At 42.7% G+C, this 24,273-nt stretch overlaps 4 protein-coding genes across 4 annotated transcripts; 1 reads left to right on the top strand and 3 right to left on the bottom strand.

Moving 5' to 3' along the window:
• Nucleotides 1–546: 546 nt before the first annotated feature.
• Nucleotides 547–2,890, bottom strand: LOC124687793 (DNA-directed RNA polymerase III subunit rpc31-like). The gene is made up of 8 exons (XM_047221538.1): nt 2,606–2,890; nt 2,390–2,519; nt 1,977–2,099; nt 1,829–1,882; nt 1,477–1,523; nt 1,205–1,306; nt 938–989; nt 547–828 (listed from the first exon to the last, which is right to left on the bottom strand). The coding sequence occupies exons 1-8, from the start codon at nt 2,723–2,725 to the stop codon at nt 809–811; spliced, it is 648 nt and encodes a 215-aa protein (XP_047077494.1). The 5' UTR covers nt 2,726–2,890; the 3' UTR covers nt 547–808.
• Nucleotides 2,891–9,911: 7,021 nt separating this feature from the next.
• On the bottom strand, nt 9,912–10,838 carry LOC124692679 (stress-response A/B barrel domain-containing protein UP3-like). The gene has a single exon (XM_047226099.1). The coding sequence runs from the start codon at nt 10,795–10,797 to the stop codon at nt 10,015–10,017; it is 783 nt and encodes a 260-aa protein (XP_047082055.1). The 5' UTR covers nt 10,798–10,838; the 3' UTR covers nt 9,912–10,014.
• Nucleotides 10,839–11,333: 495 nt separating this feature from the next.
• LOC124692678 (peroxisome biogenesis factor 10) lies at nt 11,334–17,066 on the bottom strand. Its single transcript, XM_047226098.1, has 11 exons — nt 16,862–17,066; nt 16,731–16,762; nt 15,253–15,342; nt 14,717–14,811; nt 14,420–14,621; nt 14,222–14,291; nt 13,003–13,081; nt 12,639–12,772; nt 12,368–12,456; nt 11,970–12,055; nt 11,334–11,868 (listed from the first exon to the last, which is right to left on the bottom strand). The coding sequence occupies exons 1-11, from the start codon at nt 17,049–17,051 to the stop codon at nt 11,766–11,768; spliced, it is 1,170 nt and encodes a 389-aa protein (XP_047082054.1). The 5' UTR covers nt 17,052–17,066; the 3' UTR covers nt 11,334–11,765.
• Nucleotides 17,067–17,279: 213 nt separating this feature from the next.
• LOC124687792 (probable small nuclear ribonucleoprotein G) lies at nt 17,280–19,657 on the top strand. The gene is made up of 4 exons (XM_047221537.1): nt 17,280–17,448; nt 17,546–17,568; nt 19,121–19,242; nt 19,417–19,657. The coding sequence occupies exons 1-4, from the start codon at nt 17,414–17,416 to the stop codon at nt 19,477–19,479; spliced, it is 243 nt and encodes an 80-aa protein (XP_047077493.1). The 5' UTR covers nt 17,280–17,413; the 3' UTR covers nt 19,480–19,657.
• The last annotated feature ends 4,616 nt before the right edge of the window (nt 19,658–24,273 follow it).

The following is a 24,273-nucleotide window of genomic DNA, read 5'->3' as shown; positions in this document are numbered from 1 at the left end:
GTTTGACAATATCGACACTAAATTTGAAGACCTATTTTTTATGAACTTAAGAAATAAACTTTGATGATAGATAATTGTATTCTGAATGAGGGTTACTCTGTTACAGATAACTAACGTGACATGCCATAGATGTAGACAACTCTGAACTCAAGCAATTATCTTAGCACGTGTAGCATCCAAAGACCGTTAGTCAATAGTATAATGGAACTTCTCTATCTGGTTTCAGCGATTTGAATTTACAAACTAGACTACCAACATAGCAGAGCACATATCGAACGAGCCAATCATAACAGTTCTGAGGACGAGCAGACTTTTAGCAGTAGGAACACATGCTACTTAGATAGCGAAAACAACAGGATTTAATTAGTGAATCCCCTGCCTCGAGCAGAACACATGTCAAACATATCAATATTTACATTCTGAATTCGAGCTTCTACATGCTAGAATTTTTTTTAAAAAAAATGTTTACTCCGTGAAACACACATGAATATCAAGTCGCACAATTTCCTCCTTTTACTTTTCATCATGTGAACTCAACTATACCAGTTAACGAAACCAGGCAGATGAATTACATTTGATTGCATATTCATCACTGCTTGTACAGCCACAATAGAAACATTTGCAACAGCATAATTCAGAATTCAGAATTCAGAGTCATTAGTTTCTGGTACGCCTTGACAAAAAGAAGTCAGGAAGAAGATTTATCCGTAACCACCTGACTAGATACTACTCCCATCGAAATTGCTCAATGAGTTGCAGACGAAGAAGAATACCAACAAAACTAAACCTTTTCAGAGTCCAGCAGTCATTATTCATAGTAGTCTTCTTCTGTAAACCAAAAGGACTTTTTTAGCCAGGTTTGCAAACGTATACAACACTGATTTGGAAGAAAAAGAAGGTAGCACTCATATAAATTGAACATCAAATGGAAACTTACGTGCTTCCTCTTCCTGGTTCCAGTCATCGTCATCATCATCAAACTCAATATTCTACAAGGTGAGACCATGGGAGTGTATGAGTGCTAGAGAAGACAATACGGAAGACAGTAAATGTACATAGCTGGTCTATCCATTTCATACTTGTTGACATGGCAGAAAACACATACATCACATAATTACTCCCAAACTATACAACATCCAACGCCCATTTCCTACATCAAAGAACAAGTTGAATGTATGAAGTTCCCAAGTTTCAATATACTCACCTGATTATAATCGTCATCTGAACTTTCTTCCTCTTCTACTTCCTCCTCCTCCTCCTCGTCATCCTCGTCTTCACCATCCTTTTCGGGCTTGTTCTCTCCAGCCTACAAGTACCAAATCTCTATCAATATGGTAGCATAACCTTACTACTTCCAAAATGTGAAACAAAGCCCAAGACTCTAAAACTAGTAATAATATGTCTACAATGGGAAAAATGCTTTCCAAATTGATTCCAGCAATCTGAAAGAAAAATTAAAAGATAATGATGGCTTGCCTTGTGCTGTGCTTCAAGCTTCTCAAATACTTCAAATGTCTTGTCATCTGAGTAACAGGAAGACAAGATCCAAGTAAGAGATCAATGCATGTGCAACTAAATAATTTCTAGCCTGCAGATAGACATGCCAAAAGAATGGTACTAACAAAGCAGTTTCCAAATCCTAGAATATGTCACAACTCAAAGCATGAATAGAAATTTCTAGCCTACAGATAGACATGCCAGAAGAATGGTGCTAACAAAGCAATTTACTTAAAACAAATCCTAGATGATGTCACAACTCAAGCATGAATACATGTTCATGACAGAAGCAACAGAAAAATTATGTACTGTTTGTGAAAAAACAGCAAACCTGCGTCTTTATCCCACCGAAGCTTTTTACTGACTGGTTGCGCTCGTGTAGAATCTGAATTGTAACATAATGTCAAGGATCTATATTGTTCTGCAGTCACGTAGCATAAGTACATACGCACAATACTATATTAAAGAGTCAAGACTACCTTTCCACAGTTCCTCAGGGAAATTTCCAGGAGTTAGTTTGAGGTATGATTTAAGAGATTCACGTTTGTTTCTTGTTTTGCGCTTCCTATCAGAAAATCTCTCAATCTCTTTGTCGTCATTTTCTGAAAAGATAACGGGCAGTAAGTAACCAGATAGAATCTAACAAAACAAAGTAGAAATTCTACCTGTACAAAAAATGAAAACAACAGCAGATAATTGTCACAAGAAAAGATGATGAGAGACTCGTTATTTAAAGGCCATGAAGATATATACGCAATGGTGCAATATCCTAATTCATCAGCCAATTAAGTGTTCAATCAATTAAGTGTTAGTGAGCTTGAAATTGAGAAGCAATATATTAGATTGCGCAGAAAGAGGAAATGAGGATTGATAGCAGGTTCATTGACTGTACTTTTCTTGGGGACATCCGGCTCTAGATGGTAGCAAGAATTCCTGATGAACTCCTCGAGCTTCAGGGTGGACAGTATCAGAGCCTTCTCCTCGGCTGTGGCCGCGAACTTCGTCTCGGGCAGAGGGATCTCCTGCACGCGCGGGACGAGCGTCAAACACCCGGGGTGAATCGGTGGTGGCTACAGAAAAGGGGGAGGTGTGTGGAGAGTGGCTGTACCGGGAAGTTCTCGTGGGGCTCGTGCTTCCCATTGAAGTTAAAATTGGAGGACCCGTAGCCTCCGCGGCCGCCTCTCCCGCCTCTGCCTCCTCCTCTCCCTCCGCGGCCTCGGAACGACATCCTGGGGAGCCCGAAGCCGCGCCTCTCGGTAGAAGATGGAGGTGTTACGGGGACACCAAATTAGGGGGGAAACGAGCTGTGATCGTCGGGGATCGATGGGGGTGAGTCTCGCCGTCGTCGTCAGTGTCGGCGGTGGCCGGAGGAGAGAGAGACGGCTAGGGCAGGGGTGAAGCGCTGACGCGGCGGTTGATTCGGGGCGAGGATAGCGAGAGAAGCCCAGCCCAGTGTGCCACCGGCGAAGGGACAGGGCAGGGATGGTGCGCGGCCCGTTTGCCCACCTTTTACATGGGCTGCACATTGCCTTCTGCATTGCTGGGCGCCTGAGAGGGCCGGGACGAATCAATTCGCACGAGCCCGCTGTGGCCTACCATCATCGCTTTGCCCTTGGGCCTTGGCGCTTGAGAGGAAGAACTCTATCTGGTCTGTAGAGACTTCGTTGTTTGTTGTGTTTGAACCTTTTTTAAGTAACCATATATATTCCATTAGATAATAATCTGTTTACAGAGGTTACGGCCTCCTTTGATTTATAGGATTGCCTCATGAATTTTGTAGGAATTAGATCCTATGGATGATGTTTGATTCATAGGAAATAATCCTGTAGGAATTATTTCCATAGGAATTGCCTAGTGTAGTTTCACAGCAAAATTTGCATGAGGTCCGACCTCATTGTTGACTTCATGTGGTTATTCCATCGGACAGGGCAAGCCAATCCTATCCATGTTTTATTCCTTTATTTTTTCTATCCTACGAATCAAAGAGGCATATAAAATTACAATTCCACTTTTGGAGAACCTTGTGCCTCATTGAATCATCCTCCACCATCGTCCTCTGCCGCCATAGAAAGAGGTACACTATCACCATACACAGATCTAGGAGAATACCTTTGCATACAAGGATGTTTTTGAGGTTATGAACCACACCGCCACATAGGACAAGACTGGGACTTTGTGGCACGTTGGCTGGGGATTTTCCCCATGATCACCAGATCTCAAAACCGTAAACTTCAGCCGATGCAGTCGAAGAAGAGAAACATCGCCGTCTACCACCATCCACGCGCCCAACTGCAGGACACCAAACACAACTACGACATCCAATGTGATCGCCACCCACGAGAGTGTTTTAAATTTCTTAGTGTAACATACGTTGATTAGTTAAAAAAACGTTTGCTAAAAGAACTGTAGTCTATTATCTACTTCATACAAAGCTAACCATCCAAAGAGAAAGCGTCCCTTCCATTCATTTACGGTGGTTACCGTTATGTAAATCAATGATATAGCCTACGCTCATGCTGTAATTTTATTTTCTTCAAAGTTTTGTGTTATTGATGGCAATGTTACGGGTCGTTGATCACACGCAATAAACATCTCGTGAATTTGTGGTAGTATATTGTTGTGGCACACCGGGTCAAAATTGGGAATCTGTGAAGTTTTTTAATGTTTTCATTTCTTTAGGATAGTATAATGGGCATTATTTAGTTTTCGAGAAAGAGCTTGATCATGTTGGATGTGCCAGGGCGGAGCTAGAGGATATATTTTCCTGATGCATCTTCAAGCTTGGAGTCTTTGCTAGATGAGCTGCAGTCCAGTAAGACAGCTTATGTAGCCTACAATTTTTAAAATTTCAAGGCTCATCACGTTGGTAGCTTGAGGATAGCCTTAGAGAAAAAAAATTAGTCCTAAATTACTAGTTGGGAAAGAGTTGAAGTGGTATATAAGAGTTGTTCTTTTATTCCTTCCAATTGAGTGAGAAGAGAAGAAACCCTCGTGCACTCCTCCTCCTCCGCTCCCCGCCACGCATTGCACGCGTGTCCCATTTCGTAACTTGAGTTCGAAACATATTTTGTGGAAGCTTGAATTTTTGCTTGGTGCACCAACTGAGTTGGGTACGTGTTGATCATGTGTGTGCATGCTCGCCGCGTGTACCTGGCTTCCTACGGGTGGCAACGCGGTCGGCCAACTCACCTCCCAAGCTATACCAGGAGACAGAACAGATCTAGATGGGAACGCTCTCAGCTATCTCTCTCTCTCACACAAAAGTTTCCTTTGATGTGCTATTCTCCAGTCTTTCCCATCCCGGCGACTGCGTGCACAACCGTCTGGGAGAGCATACCTCCGAAACTCCGTTAGTTGAGATCCTGCACCGGGAGACAGGCGATAAGATTTTTGGGGAGTGTCTCGGCGCGACTGCTCTCTGTTGTTCGTGTGCTTCTTCATTGGTTTGACTACTTCCTCGACAAATCCGATTACACCATGGGCGACATCAACGATGCCCATGGTGGTGTTGCTGCTGGTGCGACCTTTCCGGCCGCGATGTACGTGCTTTTCCTCTCTTACCTTGCATTGCTACTTATTCCATGTTCAGATTTAATGCATGTGCTTAGTCTGATGTGTGTGATTAAATATGCTAGTGCATATGTAATGTTATTTTCAATAATTAAACTCACTCGGAATTACCTAATAATCTAACATGTATCATGTCTAACGTGATGCACTACGCTCATTTAGCTCACAAGTACTAGCAAGAAAATCTTGGACCCTGATGCATGTGCATCAGGGTAATCCTGAAGAGCTCCGCCCTTTGTGTGCCACCGGTAGCACTTCGCTCTTACAATTAATGTGCAGAATTTATAAAAGTAAAATTAATGATATTCTTCTTTTTATAAAAAAAAAGAACTATTCGCTCCTACAATCATCATAGGGAATTGTAGGAGCTAAGAACCTACGATTCCGCACAATTGCATGAGTACATGCCTTATCATAGCAAACCCATACGTGAAGCATCGGCCACCGATCGCCTCATCGAGTGCTTTCGCTGTGTAGACCTTTATTCATTTGAGACACTGCGAACGACTCAAACTAATTCTGTGAGACTAGATTTATGGTTGAAGTATCACATCTTTTACTTAACAACACCTCTATCTATAACAGCTAGAATAAACCTAAGCGTGATCGTTTTGTTTTGGGAGCGCCACACGGCATCTTCCCATGCGAGCCCGCCGCTGGTGCCGCCTATGCTCCTGCAATCGTGGTCAGGACTGGAAGACCTCGTGGCCGCTCGACGGACCCAAGGCCGTCATGCCCGAAACATGCCTAACCGATCTTCCTGTCTCGGATTCTCCGGCCACGGACACAGGATTCTGCTTCCCTGCGTTGCTTTCGTCAATTCGTCTAGTCACATTGTACTAAGGAGTGACGAATTCTGGCTTGGCCAACTGGGTGCTTGCCGGGACATAATTTAGCCTAATTGGGTGCGATCATGGGACCTCCGCCGAGAATTTGCAACCAATTCATGAGTTCGCCCTTCGTCCTTCGGGCATGTCCCTTGTCAACATCGAGAGAGTAATCCATACTTACTCGGTAAGCTTGACGATACTCTCGGCGTATATGAACCAGACAAACCAGCCATTTGTCTCAACTTGGAAGCAAACAAAAGGCATTTGTCGTCGTCGGCCTCATCTTTCAACGTCAAATTGGCATTACTATGTGCCATCTCGTCCTCGCCTCCCGTGTATTTTCACGTTTGTCAGTAATTAGTTTACTTGTTTACCAAGGTATTATTCATTTATTGTGGGCTGAAACACCTAAGCGTATGATTATTTCGGCTTGCGCTCTAGAAGCAAAACTCGCCAACTGAGGCATAGAGTGAAAATATCGGTCATTTATACTACCTATTTCCATAAAAATATATCATATGTAGAGCTCTTTAGTGTATAGATACATTCAAATTTAAATAAATCTTCGATATTCTTTTAAAGATAGTGAGTAATATAAAATGAGCTTCGTTCTGCGTTGATCCTCACGTCAAATCCCGGTCGGACAGTGTCCACAGCCGCAGCCCCAATCTGTCCCTGTCGCCACGCATACGCTGCGCCACGCAATGGAGCCCGAATCCAAGAGAGAAGAGACCAGTAAGGAACCTGAGTTACCTGACAGCTCTGTTATATACCGAGATGCAAGCCTGCAACCTGGGCCATGACACGAGAGCTAGCAGCTCAATTCTGCAGCAATGGCTGAGCTAGCGCTGGGCATCGAGGGCGGCGACCTCGCTCCAGAGACTATGGGCCAGTGGTCGCTGGAATGGCTGGTCTGCGTCGTCGGCTTCACGACCGCGTGCATGTCAGCGTCCTTGGCTATCTACAAGATGCCCGCCGGCATCTTCGACGGCCACAAGTTCGCCTACTACGCCTCCGTGCTCTCCGCCGGCGTCCTTGGCCTAGCGGAGGTGTTCGCCGCCGTTACATGGATGTCTGGATCAGCCGGCGGTGAGACAGTTCGTGCACGTCGATGTGTTCTATGCGCTTCGCTCTTGCCGCTGGCGTTCGTGGCAGGCCTCGGTGGAGTTCGCCTATTTGTCAGGTAAGTACTGCTGCTTGTCCGACCTTGCCCGCTATGATGCGTTAGCTGGGCGGAGCTGCAACGCTGCATCTCTCCGTTGCCTATATATGTTTCGAGATTGAAAGTACACTAGTCATAAAAGGATGTCGGAAGCTTGATGTATCTAGATACTTTTCAGTGTATAGATACATTCGAATTTAAATAAATTTTTAGAATTCTTTTGTGAACAGAAGGAGTAGTTGATGTGTGTGCTGCGTGGTTTGTAACGGATATACTCGATCATTTCGTTTGTTTGGAGAACCAACTTGTGGTTGGATGGTTAGGAGGGCAGTGGCACCCCCAGCCCACCAGAGTTCAAATCCCAGATTTGACACTTTGGTGTCTCATAAAGGCGGAATATTCTTCAGTGGGAGGCGACGTTCCCGTCGACAGCGAGGCGCCTGTGGTGACTTCGTCAATCTCAAGACCCGCCGGATCAGTTCTTCAACGCAGTCTCTTGGAGGTGCTCATAGGGGTAGGGTGTGCGTGTATACGTTCATAGGGGTGAGTGTGTGCGCGTATGTATGAGCGTCTTTGATTGTACTGTGTTTCGCAAAAAAAAAAAAAAAAAAGATCATTTCGTTTGTAATATTTGTATAATTGATTCTCAAACGTGATACTATATAAGATTGACATGCATCTAATATTCTACAGAGAGAATATATTTCTTGACTTTTAGTTCTTGTCTTCCGCTTGAGGCTGCTTGTTATATTAACTTTCTTTGTTTCCTTGACCGCATAGGACTTGTTTAACATCTGCTCTGTCATCTTCACTACTTAGAGCAATTCCAATAGTATAGCCAACTGTTGGCTATAACAAGATGTCATATCATTTGTAGTCATCATATAGTTAACATGTACAATAGTTGGCTATAAGAATGTAGTACTTTACTAATATATGGCCCACATTTCACTCTCACAAGTTGCCTAGGAGCACGTGCAAGAAGCTTGTTATCGCATAAGTAGCTTCACCTCCCTTCTCTCTCCTCTTCTCTCTCCTCCAACTCATCTAAAATATATTATTTAATGTTTTATAGTAAGCTGACTGGACTCTATTGTACTTGCTCTTAAGAGCGCCAGTTGGAAGTTTCAGGTTTCCAAAATATTTTGAGCGCCGTGTAAAATAGGTTGTCAGAATCGACTCAGATTTTGAATCGAACCCTGGGATACATGTCACAAACCAAAATCTTAAGATCATAGGTTGGAAAATCGTGGAACATCGGGACCGTTGACAACATAAGTTGACATCATGGATAAAAAAGAACTTGGCTTTCGATTCGGCTAAACTGTCGGAAGCTCCTCCTGGCGTGATAGCTTTCAAAAAAAAGATCCATCACATCAAAAAGAAAATTGTTTTGTGTTTGAAAATGGCTCAAGTTCATGTATAATCGCAATATTTTGACCTGATAAAATAGGTGAATTTTCATTGAATCTGAGAACCAATGCGAGTTGTACCAAAATAGAAAAGAGTGAATTCCACTTTTTACCACCTTCTTCCGTTTCTCTATAAAGCCACAAACTCATACTACGTATTTCAGGTACCCAGAAAAAACAAAGCCAACTAATAAATAGCACGATTAATTATGTAAAAAATGCTCGTGTTGCGGGTTAATTAAATATGTTGCATCTTGCATGTGGTGTCACATTCGCTATGGCTGCATGAAACATTCACATTAATGAGCATCATCCTACGAGCTAGAAACCTAATCGATTGTTTTAGATTAGTGTTAATGGTCTTGTATACCTGAATATTATTTTTGATAGTGGCCTTAAAAATTGAATTTTTGATCGTAGTTATGTATTTGCGACATTAATTACCATCCAGTGAAAATTCATCTAAATTGCCACTTTTAGAAACTTTGAACCCTCCTTTTCTGGGACATGTTCATTGGCAAAGTGTGAGGTGACAGTTAAGCCTAAAATTTATGGGGATGACAATGAGGACGACGCACTAGGCTTTTTTATATATTTTTCCCGCCACATTGATCTAACATCTTCATCTTATCTAAGGAAGCATGAAATATGATAAAATGTGAGTAAAATTGTGGTCAAAATTTCACGATGGTTTATTTTGGTAGAATTTTCACTAAATGGGGGTAACATGTGTCAAAATACATAAGTAGTGTCTAATGTAAATTCACTCAAACAAAAAAGAATTGTTCTGTGTCGGTTCTAAACTTCTCTATGATGTCCGTGACACAAAGTGTATAGTGATACAATTCAGATTACCGAAATATTTCCATCCCCTCGAGGGAACAAAATCTTGAGAATTTCCATACCCTCCAAATTGGTTCGGCAAATTTCATAAAAGCTTACGTCTTTTGTCCAAACTTTGAACTTGGTTTGAGCTGCCAAAAGAAAAAGAAGGAAGCTACTAATCCTCGGTTGATCTAGAACTAACTTAGTTTTCGATCACCCGATTTCATGTGTAACAGTGAAGAAAGATGTGGAATTGCATAACTATGCGCAATTCTAATTTACACGAATCAGCAGTGCAAGTCAAGAATCTATCTAGAATCTAGAATTAACTTAATTTTCGGTTGATCTAGAACTAGCAAAGGGTTGTTACCCGTTGCAAGGCGGGGACAATCCGATTTTGAGCTCCATTCCATTACCAAGGCAAGGATTGTTCAACTCACGATGGACCTCAATTTCAGAAGATCTCCATTATTACCCCTAATAGACAGCACAAAACACACTCAAAACCGGAGCTAAAACCTGAAACCTTTCAGAGGAGGCTAGCCACCGCCACTTTGTTCCTGATGATCCAGGAAGCACATCAAAGTTGTATAGAGAGGCAAAGCAATTCTTATTCATCTCACAAGATGGATCGCAATTTCATGAGGAGTCCGTTAGGAGAGCTCACATCGATAACACACTCGGATTCAAATCAACCTGAACCTCCGATCATCATGACTCAGAGGCTGGCGGCCGCGGCCGGCGCGTCGACGACGAAGTCGAGCACCATGACCTCATCGAGCAAGGGCCTGAGGGCGGCCTTGGCCTGCTCCACCTTGGCGTCCCCCTCAACGGCGTCGAGCTCCTCCACGCTGCCGAACACAGCCACCATCCCGAACTGGAACCCCTTGGCCCTGGCGGGGGAGAAGTTCTCCCCGAAGCTGACCCTGGCGGCGCCCTCCCCCACCCCAGCAGCAGCCCTGGTAGCCTCGCGCACCTCCTCCACGAGCCGCGCGACCTCCACCCCGTCCCTGACCTTGGCGAGGGTGAGCCGCACGGCGGCGCCGGGCGCGACGGGGGACGGGAGGTCGGCGGCGTTGACCCAGTCGACGGCGGTGGCGTCGAGCGCGTTGGGCGCGACGTGGGCCTGCACGGCGGCCACGTGCGCCGGGTGCGCGGCGTAGGCGGCCAGGTCGGGCTTGGCGGCGTAGCGGGAGTGGAGGAGGTGCGTGGGGCCCAGCGCCTCGGCGGCCGGGGAGCGGAGGCGCAGCACGGGGCCCGCGTGGATGTAGGCCAGCCCTGGCACGAGCGCGGAGAGCGCCTGCAGGGAGGAGACCATGGCGGCGGCGGCGCCCGAGGCCGCCGCCTCCGGGCGGACCTTGATGAGCACGAAGTGCTCGATCGGGGCCGCGATGGCGGGGGAGGTGGTCGAGGAGGACATGGCGGCGGCGGAGGGTCGTCTGAGGCGGCGGAGGAGGGGTAGGTGGAGTCGTGGGGAGGGGATGGCTCTGAGGCAAATCATGGTTCAGCAGGGAGGTTAAAAATCGAATTGGGATTTGGGGAGGACAGTGACCTGGCCGTCACAGTCTTGGCAAGATGGGATTTTTATAGTGGCGCTGGCGCGCGGAGTGGCACGGGCACGGCGCCGGTGGCGGCTGCGCTCCGTTGTCTGGTGTGGAGTGTGCAGGAGCACCGTGACACCGTTAGCTCTGAAAAAGCGTCGTGTTTGTTGTAAACTATGGTGTACCGCACATTGTTTTGCCATCCAGCACGGCGGAGCAGCACCGAAGAGTGCGATGGCTCTTAGTTTAGCGTAGAGTTTTTCTTCAGAAACTCTAGACCGTCCATCATTCCATTTATCACACCTGAAAGCCCTCGGCCAAAGAAACTGGCATTTAGCACCGACGGCACCAAATGGACAACATCACCAAACGGCTCCAACAGCCATGCGTAGGATGGCACACTCCAGTTAAGCAGGTAATCTACTGTACATTTACTGATCATGAATAAGCAAAACAATCCCACGAGATCTTCTGATGTGCCGTTCAAATGTTCGATTCAGATTGCCATGTAAGTGTTCAATTCAGATGTGGCAGGATTACATGGGGGTACAAGCATATCAGTATACATGGGGATACAAGAGATACAGCCTGAGAAGGTGTACAGAGAACAAAACATAGCATCCGATTGCTCAATTGCTCTACTAGGATCCTAGTCATTCCTTATTCTACCCTACAAAATTCACTTGTGTCTGACAACAATGGTACTTGTACAAGGGTATCTGTTGGCACTACAACTTCTCCTTTTGTTTGTTTTCCAGATGGGTCATTGGCGCTATTGATGATCTCTACAGCCCGGCTGTTTTTCAACTTCAGCGGACAGGCTTCTACCCGTTCTTCTTTTGGCATAAATAAATGTATCTCCGCCTTGATGAAGGCATGGAGCCTGTGGGGGACCACAAGATCCCTTGCTACCGCGAGTAACGATGTGCTAGAAATCCGAATGGTATATGCAAATTAAACTTGAATGGGTAATAGGGGTTCTGCATAGGGGGCACTCCGGCTTCTCGTTGCACCACTCCATTATGCAGTTCCTGCAGGCAATGCCATGAGTTGTCATACCATTCAAGGGAGGGTGGGAAGAGTTGTGAAGCCAGTTTGCTTAAAGGCATAGCAGTTGAAAGACGAGTTTTACCAGCAGAATACATGGCCACAGGTTGTGGCAGTAGGGTTCTGGCGGGTGCTCAGACAGAGTGTGCATTTGCTCTTGCTACTGGACGCCTGAACATCAGAAAACACATCAGCACCGCACAATACATCACATATACTGAATTTTAAAAAATAATGCTTGGAAGCATATGCAATTCTAGGACTAGTCTGAAATTCTAACATTTCTGGATTCCAGAACTTTGATTTGTCAAGAAAAATGCATCACGGCGTGCATCTGAAGAGCAACATGTAAATATAACTCTTAGTTTTCAATACAAAGATGAACATTTAGTTTATTAATGGGGCATAAGTTCGTTTTCCGCTGCTTCTAAGGTACACAAAAGAAGTCATTCCAACTCAAGGACATTTATTTGAAGAAAATACCTCTGAACCAGAAGCCATATCTACAGCTTTACCATGGCGGATGTCACTGATGATATTTCCATCTTCATTTAGAACAGGGACAGTCCGACCTGTTTCGCCGTTCACAACGACGAGGATTCAAATCATCATACATATATTTGTATCATTCTAATGGAGTAACTCAGAGGTTCAACATAATATTAATAAAAAACATTGCAGTGGGTATACAAATAGTAGCTGGTTCACTAAATATTAATAGTAGTTCAAATAACCTCAGTAAAAGAGTGTGTACCAGTAGACAAAGGATAGCTTCCTGATGAAATTTGATTAATGGAACTAGCTATTGATGACAAGTTACTTCTTCGGAGCCTCTCAGCACCAAGAATACACAACTGAATCAGCAAGAAGATGCCCAATATTTGATACCTGCAAATGTAGTGCATTACGCTTGATCATCTTGAGAATTCGTAACTCAAAGGAAAATAGCATGAAGATAGTCCAAAACACTAGAGATCATGAGAAATCTTCTTATCATTTGCATTCTAAAATTCATTTGTGGCGTCTAATTTGTAGCACCAATGGCTGTATGATTTGTTTATATGTGAGTTCATGTAGTTAAGACTTTAGACAAAGTAAATAAGTAGAGAAGAAGGTACCTAGGTCTCTGATTCATTGGCTTACCAATGAATACATAATGAATGCCAGCTCCCCGCTTCGATAAATGATAATATAACCCTACAGCAAAGGAAATTTATAGAAGTGTAATCATATACCGAATATTTAGTATTTAGTACAGAGGATATAGCAATTAATCATCATCAAGCATTACCCCCTTGTTTTTTAAACAGAAGGCTCGACGAGACCAGCTTTGAATTAACAAAGCCATCAACCGGCCAGGAGTACAAGGTAGCACGCAACAAAGAAAAAGAAGAAAAAAGAAAAAACTGGGGACACCAGCTAGAGATACAAGCCCAGGTGGTGAAGAGCTAAAGCCTACAACAAAGGAACAGGCAGACCAGGGCCAGGCCCTAAACTACAAGCTCTCCGAGAACGCCCAAGACTTCAGCAAAACACCGGCGGCTCCCCGAGACGCCACTCCGCGGATCTGGAACCAAGCAGGACTAGCACACTGAGCAGCATGTCAAACAGAGGACCACCAACACCCCGAGAACTAGCTAACTACGCTAGTGAAGCCGGCGGACCTCCATAGCTCGAAGGGGGAAACTTCATGACAGCGCCTCCAGGAAGGAAAATGGCGCTCGCGAGCGTCATCGTTGTCGGCACAGAACAGATGTGCATTGCTTTCGCGGAGGCTTCGGCACCCACCCCAAGAGAACTCCTAAGTCTCAGCGCATGCCATCACGACAAACCACCAGCTGTTGAGGAACACCGGGGTGCCTCCTGCCACGACGCACCCACAGACAGCCACCCTAGGCTCGGGAATGGTCGCGCAAAGGGGAGACACACCGTCTATATGGAGCCGGGGTATTGCCTGACGCATTACCCCCTTGTTTAAGGCTTGAAGGTAAGCAATCAAATCATCAATCAATCCTACCTTAGAGAAATTGAATGATAGAACTGCAGCAAGACATGTGCCTATGAATGTATGAATGTGTGACAGTGTTCTGATATGCAGCATAACAGTATAACAAACCGAGTGAGTTGAATTTGCGAAAAGAAGTCAGCCTGGCAATTTTAATATGCCTTCTGGCCTCACAACAAAATCAGGTTCAAAGACTTTAAGGTGATCAGTAAGCAAGGCATTAGAAAGAAAACAGTTTAGCTGTTACTTGTTACACCAACCCATAATAACAATCAATTGAAATATATCGCAAATAGTAAATGATTTTACATATCCTATAGAACATAAGATACCTTCAAAATAGAAGAACATCAGGTTTGTCCGGATAGCCAACTGTATAAAATCTTGACCAAGCGGCAGCATCTAGGAACAGACAAGAAAACATCTTGTTAGTGTCAGAACAACATTTTAAATTTCTCAACGAGTAAAACTGGGGGATTTTCCATATTAAAAAAATACAGATGCACATAGGAACTACAACAATTTCGTACCGAAGGCCATTTCTGAACTATCCAGAGCCCAAAGTCATGAGCTCTGCTTCTCAACCTTGAAAGGGTGGAAAAACTCAAGCTTGCTGAAGAGTCATCTGTGTTTGTAGACGATTGTGCAATGCCTCTACTAGAGCTATCACTTTCATGATGATAATCAAGCTGAGAGTCATCGAGGTAAATACCACGGGAGACAATTCTCGAACTGTTAAGACCAGTGAACAGAAAATATGCGATCAACTTCTTCCAGCAAAGAGAATATTGGTTAAAGGAGCGTATTTAAATTTACGACTAACATACCTGATTCTTTCAGCAAGATAGGGCACGGTAGTTTGGTACAAAATGAAAAGCATCCGCCTAGCAGGTGTGGGCGGAAGTCCATGTGAAGTTGCAACCTGAAGAGCCCAATCACAACATATATATGCATCAGCATAATACATTAATAATATTCCCTGGAGATTCTAATGGTACTGCCTAACTTTCTGGGACAAATTTGATTATCTCACTGGCCATCACACTTGGTGTTCCTTGCCTTTTGTTTAAACCTTGAAGGGATCTTTCAATTAATTTGTTAAGCAACATTCCCATCTAGTACACTAAAACAGTATAATGTTTAACCTCAGACAAAAAGTGACGCTTCATAGTAAAACATACGCACATGATCAGATTTCTTTTGTGATTCCTATTGTAAACAGAGACAACAAAACAAGCCCAATGGCACCAGATAAAGTATGGGCCCCCAGTACACTTGAAATGGCTGGAAGCAGACACTTGTACATAACTTTTGTCCTTGTTAAAGAAATATAAACAATGCTAAAAAGGAAAGGCAATATGACCTGAGATATATCACAATATTCTTCTCCAAGTGTTTGCTGGCCTGAGCCTGTTGTCAGCAAGTAATAAAGGGACTGGCCAAGAAGTTTTATCTGCGGAAGTTCAAATTAATGTAAGTTTCTGGCACATTCTACAAATTATATAAGTATAAATCGAATAAGTAAATGTCAATAATATAAATGTCGGCACAAAGAAAAATAAAGAGAGAACAATACTCAAACTAATGCAGAAGCTCTACCAAAGAACCTGTTACACTATATGTGGACTGCCCACCTTCTTTCCATCAGTTTGGACTTTTGGTTCTACTGGTTGGTGCACAATACTTAACATGGGATCAGAGCAGAGCTCTTGGGTTCAATTATCGGCTTTTGCAATTTGATAAAAAAATGCTCTTGCCCTCTTTCTGTCCACGCATAGGCCTTATCGAGCCAAACATGAGATTCTATTCACATGTAGGCCACATCGAGTCACATATGAGGATTGCTCACCCACTTTCCATCAGTTCGAACTTCTGTTTCTACTAGTTGGCGCATGAAACTTAACATGGCAGCTCACGGACAGGAAATTTTTCTGTTTTATCCAGCACAACAATCCTACTCTACTGAGATGCACTGCCATACAAAGACCATATTTCCATCTCTCCAGTTAAAAAAAAGTAATATCAAGCATCAAATATAAGATACAACAAATAAGTTCTGAATCAAACTAACTTGACAGAACTAGCTAGACTACTACTCCCTCCATACCGGTTTATTAGTCTCCCAAGAAAATTAGTAAAATACCAAGAGTTAGGATCATATCAGCAATAATTAATATACATCATAGCCCCTCTCCTCCTATAATCGCTCCCGGCCGATCCTCTTCCCGATGCATGTGTTCAATCTCGGTAATTAATACCCAACAAAAAAAGGACCAATGCATGCGCTCTATCCTCCCTTGATAAGAGTGCACAACGATCGGGTGGTTTTCCATATTAATAACTGCATCGTTAAACAGAATCACAAGCTACGACAAGATTTTCTTCGACCCATCGAGTAGCACCTTGGTCGCAGCGCTCAGCCTAGTTAGCCCAATAAAACGGTATGGAGGGAGTATATCTTAGAGCACCATCCTAGATGACAACTTAACTTGTTAGCATTCATTATTGTTTAAAGTTCCCCCTGCCCAGTAAAGTAAATGGCTAGCCAAATTGCAAACCTCTAAATATCGTGATCCTTGCTAGGTGTTCTGCAAAATTCACCCACCAAAATATCAACCTCAGAAAACATCCATTATCGCCGCCAAATATGTTAAATCTACAAACGAATATCCAACAACCGAGCAATTTCAACTGCTAGCACCCAAGTAAATAAGGGTCCGTATGAACCATTCACAGCAACCCAGCATATAAAGCATGTTAAATTTCGAGCTGAATAGATAGCAACCAATTGCTACAAACTAAGGAGAACCGCATGCCAGCATAGGCAATTTAGCACCTCACCTCGTTCTGGTAAGCAACGGCAACCCTGGTACCTGCATCGTGACCAAAACGACAAATCACAACCAAATCGGGTACACGGAGCTAAGCTACGACGAGCTCGGGGAAGGCAAAAGCTGGAGGGGGTCGCGGACCGAAGAGGTGGCGGAAGGCGTCGCGGCAAGCCTCGGTGACGTGGGCGGCATAGCTGTCGTCCTTCTCCGCCGCGCGCATGACCTCCGGCTGCGCCGCCGTCGGGAACCGCCGAGGACGCGCGGCTGCCCCGCCTCTGGCGCCGCCGCGGGAGCTGGGCCCCGCATCGCCGGCGGGATCCCCGGCGCTCATCTCGGTAGAGTCAGAGCTCAGAGGAGTGCGCCGCTCGCGTGTGTGCGCCGTGGTAGGCTCCGGACCTCCGGTGGTAGGTTTTGCAGATACACCCCTACTCTTCCTGCTATTTCTCTATCCACGCCTCATCCATCTGATTCTTTCCGAGTTTGCGGGCGATTCGTGGGCCCACGTGTCATCGACTGTTTAGTCTCCACACGCTGTGGAGGTGGATCTTTTTGGGGAGAGGCGACTCGTCCCAGTCGTCGCCTTATTTAGGGTTCAGGGTTCAAGGGGCGGCGGCGACTACCTCCTCTCGCTTCCTCTCAAGGTTTGGGTCAAGTCGAGTGGCGAAGTTCTAGATCTTTCGTCCGGCAGTCACCATGAGCCGATCGGGGCAGCCACCGGATCTGAAGAAGTAATATGCTGCCCTTTTCTTCTCGAGCTAGATCTATTTTTCCTGTTTTCTCTGATTCCTTGCGGTTCTGATTCTATTTTATTTTTTTGGATTACAGGTACATGGACAAGAAGCTCCAAAGTAAGTGCGCCTATTTGGTTCTTGATCTTTTGTTTGATTATAATATTCGTCAGACGCGAGATTTTATTCTAGGATTCTGTGACGGAACTCTATGTGCTATCTGTAACCTGCAAGAATCTTATGTTTGTATTTGATCGTGCTGTGTGACTAGTAAATTGTATCTAGAACTGGTATATGCTATTCGATAATGTTCGTTTTGGAAATTGTAGAATGTTGATTCTGTTTTATTCATTGGGGGTATAATCCGCACTGTTGTTCTGTATTTGTATCTTGTAGTGTTTGTACAACCAATAAGCAAAATCAATTTTGCTTACGCATTGCCCTGTTTGTTAGTTAACACAATACAGATTCACAAAAAAGTTAACACAGCACAGAAATTGGGAAGGTCGCTTGATTTACTTTTGATTGATGAGTAGTGCTGACTGTAGTTATATGTGAATGTGAATTTGCTAGTAATTAGCAATGGATATGTTCTGATGACCATCTTTGCAGTTTTGCACGTTGGTGAAGTAAATGCCCTAAATGATGATATCTTAGCAAAGCTATGGATTTATCTCCAAACGAAGCTTCTTTGTCATAGTTACTCTGATACGGCATTTACGGTTCTGTTTTGTTGCATAGGTGTTGCTGTATGGTATTACCAAACTGCACATTCAGATATTTGTGCACATCTTGGCAGCCGCAATTTGTGTATTCTTTGGAGCTTGCTGTCATCTTCTATTTTTTTAAGTTTTTCATTGTTCTGTGACTTAATAATTTTGGTTCTGTGAATTTGAATTTGCTAGTAATTTGCAATGGATATGCTCTGCTGACCATCTTTGCAGTTTTCCATGTTGGTGAAGTAAAGCCCTAAATGATGATATCTTAGCAAAGCTATGGATTTATCTCCAAATGAAGTTTCTTCGTCATAGTTACTCTTATAGGGCTTTTACGGTTCTATTCTGTTGCATAGGTATAGCTGTACTGTATTACCAACCTGCACATTCAGATATTTGTGCACAACTTGGCAGCTGCAATTTGCTTATTCTTTGGAGCTTACTGTCATCTTCTATTTCTTATTGTTTTCCGTTGTTCTGTTTTACTTAACATCTGTTCCCTGGTCAACTTATGTCCATGCAGAAAAACATTAAACATAATTGTGCCTGCGAATTCTAGGAATTATCCTCCCAAATTCCACTTAGTTTGTGTCCCCTCAATTCATTATTTCCTCGTTTTATTTTGTGACAGATGCTTAGTTGAATCTATTAATGGTGAAGTAGTAATCATTTGATCATAGATTTTAGAGTTTAGACTAATGTACTTAAATACCTTGTCATTCATAAATTGGTAAAGTTGAGTGTATATCTTCCTAGGACTAGCATTCTTCCCATTTTTCATTTCACGCTCTAAATTTTCAAGAAAAAAGAACTCTGTATTTTTGATCAAATTTTGTCAAGTTTACTAATTGTCCATAATAGTAGTCCTGTAAAGTGATGTTGAACTATGGATTTTTTTGCCTCCTCTGCTTTAATGGACTATTTACTGAACTGATTCTCTTTTTAATTGTTTCCAGTCAAGCTGAATGCAAACCGTGTTGTCATTGGCACACTTCGAGGATTTGATCAGTTCATGAATTTGGTCGTGGATAACACTGTGGAGGTCAATGGAGATGAAAGGAACGACATAGGGATGGTGGTGAGTAATTATTTCTTGTTCTCTTATATAATCAGACGGTAGTGCCTACTGTCAATTAGGCCATACCCGATCCAAATGTTCCCAGCTAAATTATATTGGCAACTAAAATACTTTGTCAACTTCTTCTCATCTGTTCCAATTATATGACCTATCTTACTGTAACAACTTCTGCAGGTTCTGAGAGGAAATAGTGTTGTGATGATTGAAGCCCTTGAACCAATTGCCAAGTCTCAGTGATATTTTGGGATATTTTGGCATACCTACTTCTGGTTTAGTACCTGAGCTGATGTGTTAAGTCAAAACTGATGTGTGTGCAATCGGGCATATTGTATCCTACTATGTTAATGTGTGAAATTTAGCACATTCGTATAGTTTGGACTGTCTTCTAATGCTTGATCAAGGTTAATATTGCTGAGATTCAATGTTATTCTGGTTCGAATTTAGGCAACCTTTTGGGCGATGTTTGTGTATTTGTTGTACTATATATGAACTGACACTGAAGCTTAACATCAGTCTGCAGTTGTGAGATCAGATCTCTGTCTTATTGCAAGAATTTACACAAACTACTCTATCTTTGGAATCTCTGTTAGCATCGAGAGAAATGTAAGTAGTCAACGTTGAACTCACAATGATGTCTAGAGATTGATGGTGATTGTGACATCAGAACTTACATCTTTCATGCATTTTTCAACTTTTAGCTTGTCACACAATCTACTTGCTCATGTGCATCTTAAACTGGATCAGCTGCCTCTGAACGTGTTCTGGTCTTAGCCATAAAGCGTGTGGCAATGGCGAGCGAATTTGCGTTATGGGTATGTTTGGTTTAAGCTTAGGGTTGCCCTGCCAATTTTGTTGTTGATGTCTTGTGGCGAAATCCCTGGAGGTTCTGATAGTGATCCAAACGTGGTTCGAATCCACCTCAGAACGAACAATGAATGAATGCCTTTTCGGGAAAGTCAAAGGCCGAAGATTGGAGGGAGATAGGTTGCGGAAGCTAAGGGCAAAATAAGAAGTGGCGTGCCAACCTTGCCTAGTTTTTTTTTTTACATGAACTACAGTTGGTAGTGAGGCATTGGCATGCTAAAAAGTGGCAACCATCCAAACACACCAACTTTTTGGTCATAATACCCAATAAATTTGTAAGGCATAGGTTGGTCCCAATCCAAACATACCTGTACTTGATAGTCCCCTCTATTTGGGTACATATGTCCTCACTTTTGTGCCAAAACCTTGACCATGATTTTGAGCAACAGAACATGTGCTATATGCCACAAATATGTACCATTGGAATCTTTAAAATACGAATGCAACTATATGTTTTATGTGTCACATAAATTATATTTTCTTAGTTAAGTCATAGTTGGACTAAAAAATTGAGGGAGTGACATAACTGGGAAGATGCCACATGGGTTTGGGTAGTTTAAGTGTGATTCCTTTTTACTTTGACATTTGATTTGATTTTGATCTTGGGTACATTGTACAAGTCTGTTTATCATAGAGTGTTTCTGTTACGTACTTAGGATGTAACCAAGTTGTGCCTCTTAATATATTTTGTTGCAAATCTCATAGTAATTCAAAATTCTAAACACTGACACACCTAAATGTTCATGCCTACGTGCTTACGGAAAAATTCATTGCGAATAACTTTTTTGTAGAATGTATAAAATAGGGCATTTCAAAAAATATTCTAGAGCACTATTTTATCACTTTTATTACTCGTAGCACACTAAGTATTTTTTTCATAAAACTTTGCAAGCATGTGACCACGAGCATATATAGCCAATAAGCATATGCATTTCATTTTTTACATAATTTAACTATTTTACTGGTTACACTGGAGCATATGCATGGAACCAAAAGGCTGCCCTAACATAAATTTCACTACAATGCATGTCTTAGTTGTTTTTGGTCTCGATACTCGACGCTCCATGGCCTAGAGCAAGAGGTCGGGAGGCCCTTTGTGGGTCCAGAGCGACGATGTTTGGTGGTTTAATAAAGTGTAGTTTAACCTTTTATTGGTTGTCTTAGAGCATCTCTATCTGATACCGTAAAAGATCTAAAACTGCACGTGGTTGACAAAAGAATACACGGAATAGATCTTGTATAATGGTCCAACCCGTATATATTTTTGCTAAGAACCGCAAAAGAAACATGGTTGGCTCAGAGGCAAGGGGGCTAGAAAGAGCATCGAGGGTGACCAAGCAGTGGTCAGGGCAACTGCGCCGTGATCCATGTGTCTACGAGGAAGATGACAACATATTAGGTGTATATTCCTTTTTACGGTAGGATTATACGGCTTCTATTCTAATGGACTAACTTGTTCATAGTACCGCATCAAGGTTTTACTGTCCGCATGTTTGCTAGAGGTGCTCTTAGGTGTGTCGTGGAGGGTGTAGATCCTCATATTTTTATTCTTTTATCTTTATTAATATGTTTTATAAAATAAGTTTTCATCCCTTGCATCGGCTTATTATTGTGGTTTTATTTATAAAGCTGAACAAAACCTTTTTGGAAAAACAAAAGTCTCACTGCAATCCTCGGATGGCACGGAGCAGCCCACAGGGTGCGGCGCGGGTGCGGGGCCAATCGCTGAATCGTGTTGAAAGTAATATGGAGAAGCAAAGGAGAGAGACAACAAATGATTCAACTGTTCTGTTCCATTGATGATTCACAACTTATATACAAGGGAAAGAGACGCGAATATGGGTCACGTCCGTTCGAAGAGGTGTGAGGAAGGGTTGTGTCTGTTGACAAACCAACCAACACAGAGAATTACATGAGGGAGGATTATCCCTTTAATTAAACCTACTTAATTAAATCCTAACACTCCCCCTAATCCTTGCTTGTCCTTGTGCTTCGTCATCTTTAGAATCATCTTTGGAATCATCTCCTCTAAAAACTCTGTGGGAAAAATATGAGGAGAGTAGTGTGTATGATATGTTGCTAAAACTCCTTAAAAACTTAGTGGGAAAAATAAGGAGAAAATGGTGCAACATATAAAGGTTGGATATGCTGTTAAAACTCCTTCAAAACCCAGTGGGAAAATAAGAAGAAAATGACACAACATATAATTGGTATTGTCTCTTTGTTAACTCAATATGAGAAAAACCTTGTAAAAGGGAAAAATCCATAGAGTTTAGAGAACAATATATGTCGTATATACTTTCCTAAAAACCCCGGTGGGGAAAACAGAAAATATGACATATCATCTTGTGTTGATATTACCTCATTGAAAACCTTGATAAGAACCTATGTAGTAAACTCATAAAGGGAAAAAGGATGTAATATGATGCTTTGAACATGATTGATTCAGGAAGATACTCCCCCTGATTCTTGCAAATTTGGAAGCCGTCGCATACCAATTCCATAAAATACTTCTGGAATGTTGAAGTTGGTAGAGACTTGGTGAACAAACCAACATCATTATTATGTGATTTAACTTGCAAGATGTTTATGCTCCAATTCTTCTGAAGTTCATGGAGATAAAACAATCTAGAGGCAATATGCTTAGTGATATTGCTCTTGATGTATCAATGTTTGCATCCATGCAACACAAGCAACATTATCTGTGTAGGTAATGATTGATGGTTCAAGAGAACCAATACCACATGACTGATGTATGTGGTTTATCATTCCATAAAGCTACACGTGGGTACGAGGCCTTGTATTTTATAATGATTGGTAGGTGTAGTCACCAGTGTCTGTCTCGAAGACATCAATGGAGTGACAGTTCTACCATGTTGATACACATTGTGGGGATCATTCAAGTAGCCAACATCAGTGTATCCTGATGCTATTGGAGTTCAGATTTTTGTGAAATTACAAGAATATGTCAAGTAATGTGTGGTGCCTTGGAGATATCGAAAGAAATTCTTAATTCTCAACCAATTGTGTTGGTGGATCCAATGGCACTGAGATATGGAACTTCAATTCCCAACATCCATTCTACATCATCCCGTGGTTTGAGTGAATCTTTCTCTACGTCTAGAGATTGAACAACCGGCATGAGAGATGGATATGACTTGTCCATTTTAAGTTTCTCCAATATTTATAGTATAGGCAACTTGGTGTACCATCATATTTGAGTGAAGTAGCTTGACTTGTAATATCAAGCACTGTTTGGGTTTCACCGAATCCTTCATCTCAAATTCCATCTTTTAGATGATCACGCGCTTCGTCATTGCAAGAGTAATCCTTGCGTATGACAAACACACATGGGTAATCATCATTGTAGGAGTAATCCTTGTGTATAAGGAACTCACTATGTCGGTTGTACCAAAATGTACCGACAACAATAAGTCATATTATGGCTTAAAGATTTTACACAATACATGCTGCATTTGCATTTCGATTCGGATTGAGATTCCATCGGGAACCATACATATCCAAATTTAGTGATCCACATCGATATGAGTCACTGCATCTATCGACTGCATAGATAGATAATTTTGTATTGCCGATGATATAATATACCGGAAATAGGATTTCACTCACATCTGGAGATTAGGTCTTGGATCTCTGCGTAAATCCGACCTTGTGCTACAAGCCCTGCTTTCTCACCACCTTGTTATGTTATTCCGTTGCTGGAAGAGAACATATTGAAACGCATAGGGAATTCATTTGGAGGAGCGAGGCTAATTCTGCTTGGATTGCATCCTTCGATTGAATCAGTCCGAGCAAGTGGTTTTACACTATGCCATGGCTATGGTCTTTGGATTTGAATCATTGTGAAGGATGTTTGCAATCATACAAGAGAAATATTGTCGACATTTGTAGGCTTTAATCATATGATTCTCCATAATTGATATAGTTGGAGGAAATCTCAGACACCCATGATGACTCTTCGTGATTTCCCGATACGCGTGAGTCCGAGTGTTCCGATGTCCCAGCCAGTGTGTGCAAGCTGAAGCTGGGTTGTGGAGGTTTCCCTTCCACTGGGTGTATACTACCCATAAGGTGTTAGTCAACGCTAGGTTGATATGTATTTAATGATTCAGAGGATTTCTCCTCGTTTTACCTTGTTGCTTGTAG

Source organism: Lolium rigidum, chromosome 2 (genome assembly GCF_022539505.1).
Source record: "Lolium rigidum isolate FL_2022 chromosome 2, APGP_CSIRO_Lrig_0.1, whole genome shotgun sequence".
Lineage (NCBI taxonomy): Eukaryota > Viridiplantae > Streptophyta > Magnoliopsida > Poales > Poaceae > Lolium > Lolium rigidum.
The sequence above is the reverse complement of the archived record's forward strand: the minus strand, read 5'-3'. Positions and strand labels throughout refer to the sequence as shown.